Genomic DNA, 13,231 nt, shown 5'->3' with positions numbered 1-13,231 from the left:
ACTTGTAATTATGATAAGTATTTTTGAAGATATTTTAGAGTGGTCTAAAATCTACAACCAACGCTTTTTAGTGGACCTCTTAGTTCTCATTTTTACCCTGCAAACATAACTTTGTAATACCAGTATGTGTGCATATCTTTATTAGTTTGTTAATTACCATTGAATGTCATACTTTGTAATGTATACTTGCTTATGTTTGCATTTTTGATTTACTTTGTGTTATGTTTTGTTGAAAGAAAAATGAGAATAAAATAGATAATTGAAATGAAATCCAAATGCATAGCTCCATTTAGTCCCCTGCATACACGGCATACACATTAACAATTTGTTTGCAGACTATTAGACCAAAATTCTTTTTTTGTTTTGAAGTACAGCTGAACAATAATTTTCTTATCAGAACAAAGCTCACCGAAAAAAAAAAAACATGTTTATCCTTGCTGTACCCTATCAGCAAAACCTCCCTCTCTCTTCCTTCCCACTTCAAGCAGTCTCTTATAAATGTAGGACCTATAACTATAGTATTATCATGCTCTTTCGTTGAACTGTTCTTTGAAGTTTTGTCTATAAATAAAGGCTAATCGTACACTGCGCAACGGCTCCAGATGATCGACTCGTACGTATTTGTGCATGCTATTTAGCTAATACATTGTAGGCGCTACTTGTACGAGGTTATAATATGATTCATTTAAAGGGAAATTATCAGAACGTAAAAATAGGTTTGTCCTTAATATCATTTAAAAAATGAAGAAATAGCTTTCTTAGATTTTTTTGGTTTGGTATCAGCATCCACAATACACAGATATTATTTTGTTTTTAATGAGGCCTACTCGCACAACCCGGATAGGATCGGCGGTTGCGGAACGTTTCTGCGTACGGCCTATTGTGCGGTATATTCGTTCCGCGGAACTAATCGACTGGATTCGACCAGTATATCGGTTCCCCCGGAACCCGGAACGGATCGACTGTGACACCGGCCAACAGGTTTGTGGGGTAACCGCGCTATACGGGGGCACGCAGAGCGAGTCGCCTTGTTTAAAGGCTAGGCCAATCGTTGCCAAGAGCAACGCGCGGGTGCATGCCACAGCACCTGCTCTATCAAGGTTTACGGAACAGAATATTGCATTGACATGGTGTACAGACAGATGTCATGTAATGGGCTTAACTCTTTGAGATGTGAATGCGCTTTAGCTCGCCAATGTCCATTTCTAGAAAGCCAGACGATCGATCGTGGAGTCTGCTGCAGAGGTGAGATAGAAAGGTCACATGACAACCATTACATGCTGACTTTGACTGATGTAGAAACAGTACAAAATACAAATTCTAGATGTGTTTTTCTTTTTCAAATACCTTTCACGAATGTTCATATTGTAATATCGTCATACTGTATAAATCCATTTCTTCTGCACAAACTAACCTAACATAACAATTCCCTTGCCTTAAGTGATATCATCAACAATAAAATTTAGGTGAAATAAGTATACCACAATGACATGTTCAATGCATCTTACTTAGACTATTAAATGCCCAAACGTGTAGCAAGACAGGTTTCGTATAGAATAACCTCAAAGAACCTTTCAAAAAATCAAGGTAGTTCCTATGTTGGTGGTTTTGATGGTGTTCTTAATTGTCGTTGGTGGTGGTGATGGTGATTATTTTGCTATCACATATAGGGACTATTTTTTATATCAATTTACATCTTTGCAGAGAGGTACATTGTGGGTAAACAGCATCTCGCCCAATACAAGGGCGAAGGGAACGGGCAGGATTCAAATTCGTGATCCCCGCTTGAAAATCAAGAGTCCATTACCAGTGTGCCTGTGATGATGTTACCCTACTTCTCACATCCGATTGTTCTTTTAATCTACTTGCTTTTAAATCAGCCGGAATAAGTATATATATATATATATATATATATATATATATATATATATATATATATCAATATATCAATTAGATAGCAAGAATGTATTCTTGTGAGTAATATGATTATGTATACCATTCACCTTCCAATCCACACTTATCACTCTGCCACCAGATATGAAAGGTCGGTTGTCAAATCACATTTTGATCGCATGGGATGTAATTATTATAGAACGTATTCCTCAAACAGTTTGTAAAGCAGTTGATTCCTTCTTCTTACGTGTCTTGGACAAAACAAAACAACAACAACAAATAGACTGAAGCGTTAATGAAAAGGATATAAAATGGGAATTCCCATGAAACAGGGGTAGGTGTTTGTTTGTTTGTTTTTTCAGCTCTCTCCTTCTATGAAGTCAACCATGGATCATAAAAACATCTGACATAACAAAGTCATTGTTATGACGCTTCTATCATGTTTGTTGTATCTACATTGCTCTGTTTATCCATCAAAAAAAAAAAAAAAAAAAAAGAAGAAGCGTTGTTCGAACTTCACGGAGGATACCCCTATTGACAGAGGAAATAAACATATTGTGCTCTTTCTTTTCCATATTTGTCATCAACAGGTGGCAACAGATGATGCAAATTCCTTTTCAGTGCTTCGTATACCATAACATTTTTATTTTGATAGTATATCGATAATGCCATGGACATGATAGATAATAATCCTATTCGACTGTTTATAGGAATATTCAAGTGTCGGGATATATTCCCAACAGAATCTGCTCTTACGATTTACCTATTCAAAATGATCATGATCCACACAAACGTATCATTGCTGTTTGAATATAAGCCTATCGAGCAATGCAGGCTTTCACGATGACACAGATTCCCTATTCTAAAAATTGAAAAGAACATTTAAGCCCACAGTAAACGATGTCAATTCTTGCAGAACGATCTATTTGTTGCAGTGATATATAGTCAATTGTCCTTGTCGTTGAACAAAGAAGTCCACAACTTCCATACGTACAAGACAATCCAAAAGATTTCACTTTTTTTAGGAACCTATGTAATCCAAAAACAGTTTACTGTAACAGCTTTAGAGATGATTATTGTTGTCAAAATAATGCGCGATATAAGACTTGGCTAAAGGCATTCACAGTGAGGCTCACAAAGTCCGTTCTTTACAAACCAAGTAAAATACCCCTGGCTAACACTAAAAATGTTGACCCCTTCTCCCCCCCCCCCCCCCCCAAAAAAAAAAAAAAAAAAAAAAAATTGTCAAAATCATTTTTTTTTTCAATAGCTATTTTTTTCTATGCGAACTATCCTCTTATCTCTGTATGACATGTCTTCCTTCTTCCGCGATTTTCGTCTAACGATCTGTAGGTCCCTACATCGGCATCGGCACAATCGCTGTGACGATGTCAAATAGAACAGAGTACTGAGTAGATGACGCGTCATTAAAGGAAACAGAAAAGACACACATACAGAACCAAAATAATGATCACAAGTATACACATACTGTAGGACACGATGCCCAGAATAGTGCAGTATTGAACTGCGCATTAAGATTATTCAACACACATACTTCCGCACAACATTCTCACACATAATACACTCACACAAACACACATAGTACACGCCTCTCTCGGGAAGAAACTGAAAAAAAAAAAATCCCCGTATTTCTGCGTCACTCGTCAATCTGGACGCAAAGGCGTGTCAATTAGTGCAGTTAGGTGTTTGTTTACTTTTATGACGTCATTCACGAAAATACTCAGCACTTTGATTTTACTTTATGGGTTGAAAATAATGATTTTCAGAATATCGCTCTGATGCGAATGCAGTCGACCTTTTTTATACGTTTTTCTCCGCCTTCGAACTTACTCAGTAGCTCTCGATTCGACATACCTGGTACAGGCCGGAGCTCTTCATACAGCTGTTGCATGCTTGCGCAGTGGGCTGTCTTTCATTTTGGCATTATTTTGCAGACTATCCACCCGGCTTGGACTTTCTACAGGAAGGTATATACTATGGATGCATATTCGCACAAATACATGTAAAGGGCATTGAAGGGCCATACATCACTAGTAGGGATACATAATAGTTCCATACATGTATACAAACCAGTTAGTCCCACATACAAACAAACATACAACATAGGACCTACATGTATACATAATTATACATATACATATACATTATTATATACATCATTCACATGCATCCATACATACACTAATACATATACGCATACATTGACATAGGTTTTCCCGGCCAATTTCACACTTCTGTCAGTCCAGTTCCTTATTGCTGCATTCAATTTAGCAAAATTTAGCCTATTTATATAGATGACATGTTCGGTATTTCAATTTTATGATCTCTTCATTCAAATTCATTTTGGAGCATTCGAATTATGTTTAACCTCATTCTAATCAACACTTTTTTAAAACTGATATTCGTAATACAAGCACCATTTTGCTATTCGTTCATTCAATAATTTAGAATAATACAGTCACGTGATCACGTATATGCTGTACTCGTTCATTCGAATTCATTTTGGGGCATACAATTTAACATGTTCTGCAGTCAATTTAGCAGACATGTTTGTGCTTTGGTTCTTTTGTTATTTTTTTCATCGTAACAGTTATTGTTTTGTAAGCATCTTATCATTTCATATTTTCATATTTATCTTAGAGATTTTGGCGACAGCTTTTATTTTTTCAATGTGCAGTCTCCCAGTCCTAAGATAGTGCATGTGGCCACAATTTATCTGGCCGTTGAGCGCTTTATTCCTAGTATGTCGGCCAGTTGTAGGTAGTCAAGGTGTGATGATCGTCACATGTTTTTATACTTTCTCTGTCTTCTTGAGATACGTCTGTATCTAACTTGTGCTGTTATGACTGTAAGAAGATGAGTATAGCACTGGTACATGTATGCCTATGATGACATGTATGACAGAAATATGGCTTTACAGAACAACAAACTCGAGTTATAGGGTCAAAAATATAATACTTTTGCTTAACAGTCATGACAGTGTGTGGATGGAAAAAAAAAAGTAACATCGAAATACACACTTAACCTTTCTCAGCTTTTCAAAAACGAAATAACATGAAGTATATCTAACTCTAAAAAGAATGTTTGGAATTTGACTACCCATTCGCGAAATTAAATGACTCTAATGCCCTTTTCGACCAGTGATGGCGAATTTAAATGAACGTATAGAGTACCTGCCGATTTGAATACCCTTTTTACGAATTCGAAAGCCACATGTGCAAATTTCATTGATCGAAATGCTAAATGATTGAAAGCACAAGTTGCAAATTTGAAAGACAGACTGTGCGATAACGAGGGTTTGCTCTAAATTGAATGAACCTTCTATCAAATGGACTGACAAAAGTGCGAAATTGGCCGGGAAAACCTATACATATAAACACTTAGACTTATAGAGGTCCATGAAAGAGAAAGCGAGAGAGAGAGAGGGAGATGGAAATGGGGGGGGGGTGGAGTAGTAGAAGAGTGACTTGCATTTTCATATTGACTCTAGGTGCTCCTGGCGACAGTGTCAACATTACAAAGAGCACTGAAAGGCGAATTCGATCCACACTATGGGGATGTAGCATTACTTGACAGGTGAACAAAACATAATAATGTGTGTGTATATGTTTGTAAATGTGTTTATATGACTGTGTGTGCATATGCGTTTACGTTTTGCTGTTTTTTATTTTTTCATCAGAACAATATTTACAGGGAAAATGTTTTTTTTTTCCACTAAACGTTAAGTGCTTTTGTTGTTGTTCGTATAAACTTGATGAAAAAAAAATCTAAAAAAGAAGAAATTGTGACGGAGGCTGGCTTGTGGGTAGGTATGAGAGAGTGTATAATGTGAATGAACACATGTATACAGCAATGTACTACATACGTGTATCAGAAGCTGTGGTCCTCCTTCCAGGCACTCAAACTTTAAGCATAATACCAGCGCATAATTCATGCACCGTGGAACCCAAGTACTCATTCCTTGCATTCCTATGTAGAAACTTCAAGCCAGAAGTTTATGCCAAGGAATATATTGTGTTTTGTTGTTTCTTTGTTTAGGTTGCTATTTTTTGTTTCAGTTTCTCTTAGTTCGTGCCCTTCAACGCTAAATGTTGTGCAAGTTGTTTTTGTTGTTGTTGCCTGCTTCTTCCTGTTTGTAGGGGTTTCCCCTCAATACTAGTACATGCACTCGACAAGAAATATCACATTACGTTGCTTGAAGGAAAGTAGATAACACATTGCTCAGTTCTCATTGCTTTATAACGTCTTCATAAACAATCATCCTCAATTATGGCACTATGTTTTCTCTCGTTAAATGCGCGTTTGACTATTATTGTTACTCATGGCAAAACACTTATGAATGTGACTGTATTACATGGGTCCTCCCCAGTTAATGTGTATGACTCTTTTCATCATTCTACTCATTTACTACAATGCACGCTCTGTCTGCAATTTCTCCAACCACCGTTCATCACAGGGGCGGATCTCAACTTTTACTAGGGAGTTTTCGCAAGCACGAAATTTGCTTCTGTGCATGATCAAATCCGAGAAACGCCTAGATCCTGGGGAAAATGAGTACGGTACTCGGCCAAAAGAGTATTCGGTCCCGATGGTGGGCAGGAGTGAGCCAGCCAGCCAGCCAGCCAGCCAGCCAGCCATTCAGCGATCTTGTCCTCACGCCTCCGTCCTGTACAGGAAAGCGAAACTGCTTATAGAGATGGGGACGGGAATCCGAGTACGGGGACTGTCACAGCTGATTGCTTCCGCGTATTCTCGGTCTTAACCCGTCGTGTAGCGAAAACTCCCTAATAAGGGGCAGGGGTGACCCAATGACGATGGGTCGAGACAAGCAAAAAACAAAACAAAACAAAACAAAAAAATCTTCACATTTTTTGCTGCCACTTCTCTCCCAAAATCGGCTGATAAGCAAACATGCAACAAAACAAAACATAACGAAAAAGATACATCAGAGAGATGAAGTCCATGGATACATTACGCGTTCAAATATGTAGGTCATGTAGGTATACTAGTATTCTTGACACAAATACACACACACACACACACACACGATTATAATTGTCATGTAACCATGGTAACAATGTTTTTCAATAAAGATAAGTAATAGAATAAAAGTGAACAGTATGATACTCCAAACTTCCTCCATAATTATGGCTGTATTTTTGCGGTTGCACTTTTAGTTTTCAGTTGCGCTTGTCACACACGTTCCCGCATGCCAACTTGACTGGAGACATCATACATTGTATACTCGCATATGCATGCATATGTGCAGAATTTTATTGGAGGTATACAATACATACATACATTCATGTATACATCCAATAACATGCTTGCACACAACATACATACATACGTACATACAGACACGTATGGCCACACATACATACATATCAGTGGCGGATCCAGGGAGGAGTGCACCGGGCGCACACCCCCCCCCCCCTTCATTTTTTTTTTGTTGAAACAAAAGAAAAAAGAAAAATGGGGGAAGGGTGCGTGCACCCCCCCCCCCCTCAAAGGGAGTGTAAAGTTTTTGAACATTCCTAAGTGAGATAATGAGAAACCTCTTGTGAAATATGAAAGAGCATGTAATTTTAAGAAGAATAAATTCAAAGTTTATTTGATGAAAATTGGTTTTCAAATGGCTGAGATATCCAAAAAAGTGAAAATAATAAAAGGCGACAGGCCACATCTTTTATTAGGATCTCTTTGTTTCTCCTTGTTTTTGGATATCTCAGCCATTTCAAAACCGATTTTCATCAAATAAACTTTTGATACCCCTTAGAATTGCATGCTCTTTGACATCTCATAGAGTGGTTTCTGAATATCTCGCAAAACGTTAAAAAGCTACATCCTCACCTGGACCGGAACTGCACACACCTTTAATTTTGTAAAGGCGCCCCCTCTTTACAGAATTCCTGGATCCCCCCCCCCCCCCCCCCGTAAACGCGTCACCTACAATGTAAAGAATTCGAACATTGGTCCATGCAAACATTCTGCACGCAAAATGTTCACCAGTTCATGCAGTATACACAGTACAGAGCAATTTGCATTCACATAGCTAAACACACATACATCATGTAGATAGCACACACTGGTGAAATCATGAACGTTCTTTCAAAACTTTTATTTGAATTCAGCACTCTCTGTCGAACAAATATTTTCCCAAACAGACATGATCATATAAATACTGTGACTGTTTTAATACTCTCGATTTCAGATACTTGATTGAAATAACACCAATTGAAGTAGACACCACACTTGTATCTGGTAGGACTATCGAACACATTATCTCTGCAAAATACGCCTGAATAGGTTACACCATACACACCACCTGTCGCAGATATCATTATCATATATCAGACATATATTGTATTCTAAGTGAATATGATGCATCCTACTTTATAATGTGCATCCTGTTTGCAGCTGCAGAAATTACCATAGAATCGAATAGTACGGCTTGTGACACAATCTCTGTCTTTCCCAGCGAGTTCTAATGCACTGTGACACTTGGGCTATGAAAATATGTAGGGCCAACTCGGGCAGTGGAAAGCTTTAACCCTTACAAGGCTGGGGGGGGGGGGGGGAGGGGGGCCTCACACACTATTTTCAGGTCACGATAGATGGCGGCTCCACTAATACACTAACTGGGTGGTTCATTGAGACTGCGACACATAACAAATAAGGGGTGTTTACAACATGGATTAAATCATGTGAAAGTGAAGGAAAGAAATGTAAGGTCATATAATACCACGCATGCACTTCTGTGGTTCAGAATTCATGATCCAGTTCATGGTCCATGAATGTACCAGGTATCATACGTTTATGCTGTATGTTAATGTCACATTTGCTGCTGATTATAGAAACCTTTTGAAACCACAACATACAAAGGCCCAATATTGAAAGGGATTAAACGGCAACCATGGTTTGTTTGCTTTCTACTTGAATATCGGGGATGATTGTTTACTAAATGTAAGTCTGTAGCTTCAAAAAAAAACAAAAAACAATCCAGACTGTATACTATCTAAGAGTTTCCCCATTTCAGTGGAAACATGCTCGTCTAGGGATGAGAAGGGATTGCACAAAAAGTTTCCCATTAAAAAGGGAAAAGTCACCTAGACTTGTTTTCACCCTCAACCGGGAAAATGAACTTCTGTTTTCGTAATAGCTGTACGATGACTCTCGTGGAAAAAAAAAGTTGAAAAAGGCCAAACATCTTCTAACGACGGACGTTTCACAGTAATCTCGAGTAATTGTAAAATTTGCTGTGATGTTTATCAACAAAACAAGATAATTCAAAGCACTTCGTGATAGAGTCCATAACTCAATCCACAATATTGTCTCTCATCTCAATAAAATCGAACATCTACTAACGAAGTGGTCAGGGGTGTGATTCATGATTGCTTCATCCATTGAATCAGAGCTACTGCAGCAACTTTACCGTACACAAATCATCTTTTTGCTAAAAATACATGTACAACCAAGCATTATAGTTATTACCATTTTCATTCTTGCCTCCCATGCAAATGAAGTTGCACTGTTCTAAATGTATGGTGACATTCAGTTTTGCACATTGACTTTGGAAAAAGAAGGTCTGTATTCTGCAGACTAATTCTATTCCTTCCTTTTTTCAATCTTCTGGGGGCACATCAGCAGTGAACAAACAGAACATTAATGTGATGCACGCCATTTCCGCGCATCGATCACAATCTCATTTCATTTAAACTTTAATGATGTGAATTTTTAGAGTCAGCAGCATTTTGAGTGACTTGTGAGCATAACAGTATTATTCATTGGCATCAAAATGAACTATCACTGTCAATTTGCCTGCTGACGGGGTAAAACTTTAAGTGGCAACTAATACCATACTGGTGCACCATATCATCAGATAATTCTCCAAACATTAGGGCAACACAGAAATTTTCAGTGGTCCTGACATAATGACGGGTCATTAGGTCTAACACTCTGTTGTGTAATTGCCTATGATCTCTAAACTACACTGTAAAAGCTTCATGAAGCTCAGTTTTATGACTTGAAAAAGACGTGACAAACATTCTCAAAAGAGAATAATAATGATAATCAGGAAATACACTATTACAATGTGACACACAAAATTCTAGAGACTTATTTTTATATTTCCTTGAGCAGTCATTTCTGGTATACATCATCACTGGGTTTATTGTTATAGTTTTTTGTTTTTTTTTTTACATTTTTGTTCAAGAAATCAGTCTTCTTTTTCACATTTTCAATAAAATCTGTGATACATGTTATTATATATTAAATACAATTCTCATTTGGCAATTACTCACAGAGTGTGCTCAAACATACAAATCCACACAACACAGTGTGGTAGCTCTTTTTTGTTTGCTTCCAATATCTAATTTCACTTAATTAAACAGACTGAATTAGCTTCCATCCATCACCACTAGCTTCCTATTGACCACATGTCATGTCAAATACTACCAAGGGGGTGAATCATGGCACAAGCATATCGATGATGATGATGCTGATGATTAAATAAGAGACATATGCTCTGAGTCTTAGGCCACACTTTCTCACTGACTATAGGAAAGAGCATGCCTCACAAAATTGTGAAGTGTGAACCCACAAAACCATGATCACATGTTAAGATCTATAACACTGTGAAAAGACAAGAGAAACTCTATCATCGCAGCCACATGTAAAACTCAGCACCTGGGCCAATGTTGCTATTTTCTGTCTGTTTGGGGATGTGATAAATTCTTTTTGTTCCCCTGCAATATAAGAAAATAAGCCCTCTAGAAACCAGGATTCACTTACATACTTCTATTTCAATATCTTTCTTGTCAAAATTGTTTAAGCATCAAGAGCAACAAAATAATGAAAAGATCCATAGGTCCACAAATACAATCAATATGATGCACCCAAAATCTTGTGAACTTGCACAGGAAGGTACATAATGCTTTTAAATTGCCATGTGAATCTGATCAGGGCCCCATTACACAAAATATGTTAGGATAACAAGTGAACTCTTGCTGGAATGGGAACTTCCCATAGCAACAGCCAATCAGGAAGCTGGATATTTGATGTTACCCTGACAACTGTCAATCCAGCAAGAGCTGCTATCATATCAACTTGTCATGAAATGGGGCCCAGAAGACAACACTATCAGGTGATGTTTAATTGAAATCTACCTCTTGGTACTCAAACCCAATTCTATATGCTAGAAGGCGACAAATTTTCACTGCAGCTGACATGATGACTCCATATTACAACCTTTCATTTAGAGCTGCACAGTAAAACGTAATATGAAGACAGAGAGAGTTTCAACTCCAGGTACCTGGTAGAAGCCCCAAGCAGTTATTAAAAAAAAAAAGAAAAGAAAAGAAAGACACTCAATGCACCATTTTGATGCCTATTATATTGCAGTACCATGGCAGGAACCAGCTTAAAACAAAATTTGACACACTAGATTTACTTAAGTGATGCTTGTAACTCATCCACAGTTTGACAGAGTAGACATAGATCTCTGAGAACTCTGGCTTTCATGTGACAGCTATAAACTTTACAGTAACTGGAAGACACCTTCAGCACTCAAAATTTAAGTCACTAGCAACTAGAAGCATTATCATGTAGCATCAGTGTCATGCATTTGCCAGAAACCACTTGGATAATATCTTAGACAACTTCCTGACAATTAAACGTTCATCACTGTTAATGCAGTTGTCCAATATCCATTGTGTCTTGACTGATTTATCACTTTTATTTCACCGCAACCCAGTTATTAGATTTTTCTTTGGGAATGATAAAATTCTGGATGATGTCCCATATACTTGGCAGCACTAAAATGAGAAATCCCATCATTCAATCAAAATATAGCTTTGCAATCTCTCCTTAACAAACTACAAGTTAAAGGACATTTAATAATTTAGTTGTGCTACTTCGATAAATGACTCATATGTTAACGAATAATTGAAAGGGCTTGCATTAACCCGTTGAGGATGGACTGATTTTGCTACAACATGCATTTCCCATAGACATACGCCCGAGTATACTCGGGACTTGTCCTCAACGGGTTAAGCCGTTTACACCATAAAACTAAGAAGTTGGGAGGAAGTTTGAGAACGAACTTTTTCTTTATTTTACTTTGTGATTCAATTTCTCTACCTCTATTTAACTGTTCTACCAAGTAGAATCAACAGACTGCTTAAAGCTACAGCTTTGTACACATCATAGTGTATATCTTCTGACAGCTCCACAGCACCAGCAAAAAGCTTTTTGAGTACAAACCGCAAAGCAACATTGTTGGACATGCCATACACTACACAACATATCAAGGCCACAGACAAAAATATGTCACACACCAATAAAATTCAAAAGAACAATTCTAAGAAGTTTCCACCGACTGTGTCCCTACATGTATATGACCACCTGTGATTTAATACCATCATGAAGGAAAAGTGGGAGGGGGGACTTATACATCATCAATATACATACATGTTTGGGGTTTTTTTGCTTGATCTAAATCTGCAGAGCAAAACGTTGAGCAAAGCCCCAAGCCATCTTTGAGCCACACCTGCCTATACAACAGGTTGTAATACTCACAATATGCAACCATATGTTAGATGTCCAAGGAGTGTGGCGGTCGGGTGTATATCTTTGTACAGAGAAGCAGCATCGCCTATGGCAATCCAGTTGTGAAAGAAGCTCTGTTGAACATGAGCAAGTCATTGAATGCAATGCATCCACAATGCTACAGAAAGTGGATGGTCTCTGAGACAGAGATAGGTGTTTAAGTGAGCTCCTGGCATGCCTTCATGCTAGATTCATTGACTCTAGACTAACTTGGGAAGATGACTTTGTGTCAGCCTGCAGACCACATATCATATCTCCCAAGCACTGGTATACCAAATTTAAGTGAATTAACATATTTGTGTGATACATTTTTAATGAAGTATAGTCCAACCTCTCCTATCCGGACATGCCGGGACCAGCGCTCATCCGGCTAAGGGATTTGGACGGATATGGGAGACTCAATGTTTAATACAAACAGCTCCCTACCCAGTGGTAGCTACGCATGTACACCGTACATGTACATGTAACCTATTGCAGGTAGCATACACTACGGTGATTTGGGGGTAGTGAATGTCTGAATGCACATTATCATCTACATGTAAAATTAATGTGAATGTATGTCAATTATCTAAGGTACAATATGTCATTTATATGAGTTCGTGCAAGAAGTTTGTTTGAGTTTGAAATCCCCTCTTTTCCACGTAATTATTGGATTGGGAAAAAAAAAAATCATGCTGAGATTGCATCGTGATAATAGTGAGATCCAGAT

General features: G+C 37.9%; 1 protein-coding gene across 1 annotated transcript in view; it reads right to left on the bottom strand.

The window, feature by feature from the left end:
- Positions 1-12,544, bottom strand: part of LOC140238185 (protein dispatched homolog 1-like) — a 62,210-nt gene extending 49,666 nt beyond the window's left edge. Inside the window, exon 1 of the mRNA XM_072318123.1 lies at positions 12,493-12,544. Coding sequence (XP_072174224.1) covers positions 12,493-12,505 — 13 coding nt within the window. The 5' untranslated portion in view covers positions 12,506-12,544. The remainder of the gene's footprint in view (positions 1-12,492) is intronic.
- Between the last annotated feature and the right edge of the window lie 687 nt (positions 12,545-13,231).

The sequence above is a fragment of the Diadema setosum genome, chromosome 14 (genome assembly GCF_964275005.1).
Source record: "Diadema setosum chromosome 14, eeDiaSeto1, whole genome shotgun sequence".
NCBI lineage: Eukaryota > Metazoa > Echinodermata > Echinoidea > Diadematoida > Diadematidae > Diadema > Diadema setosum.
The sequence above is the reverse complement of the archived record's forward strand: the minus strand, read 5'-3'. Positions and strand labels throughout refer to the sequence as shown.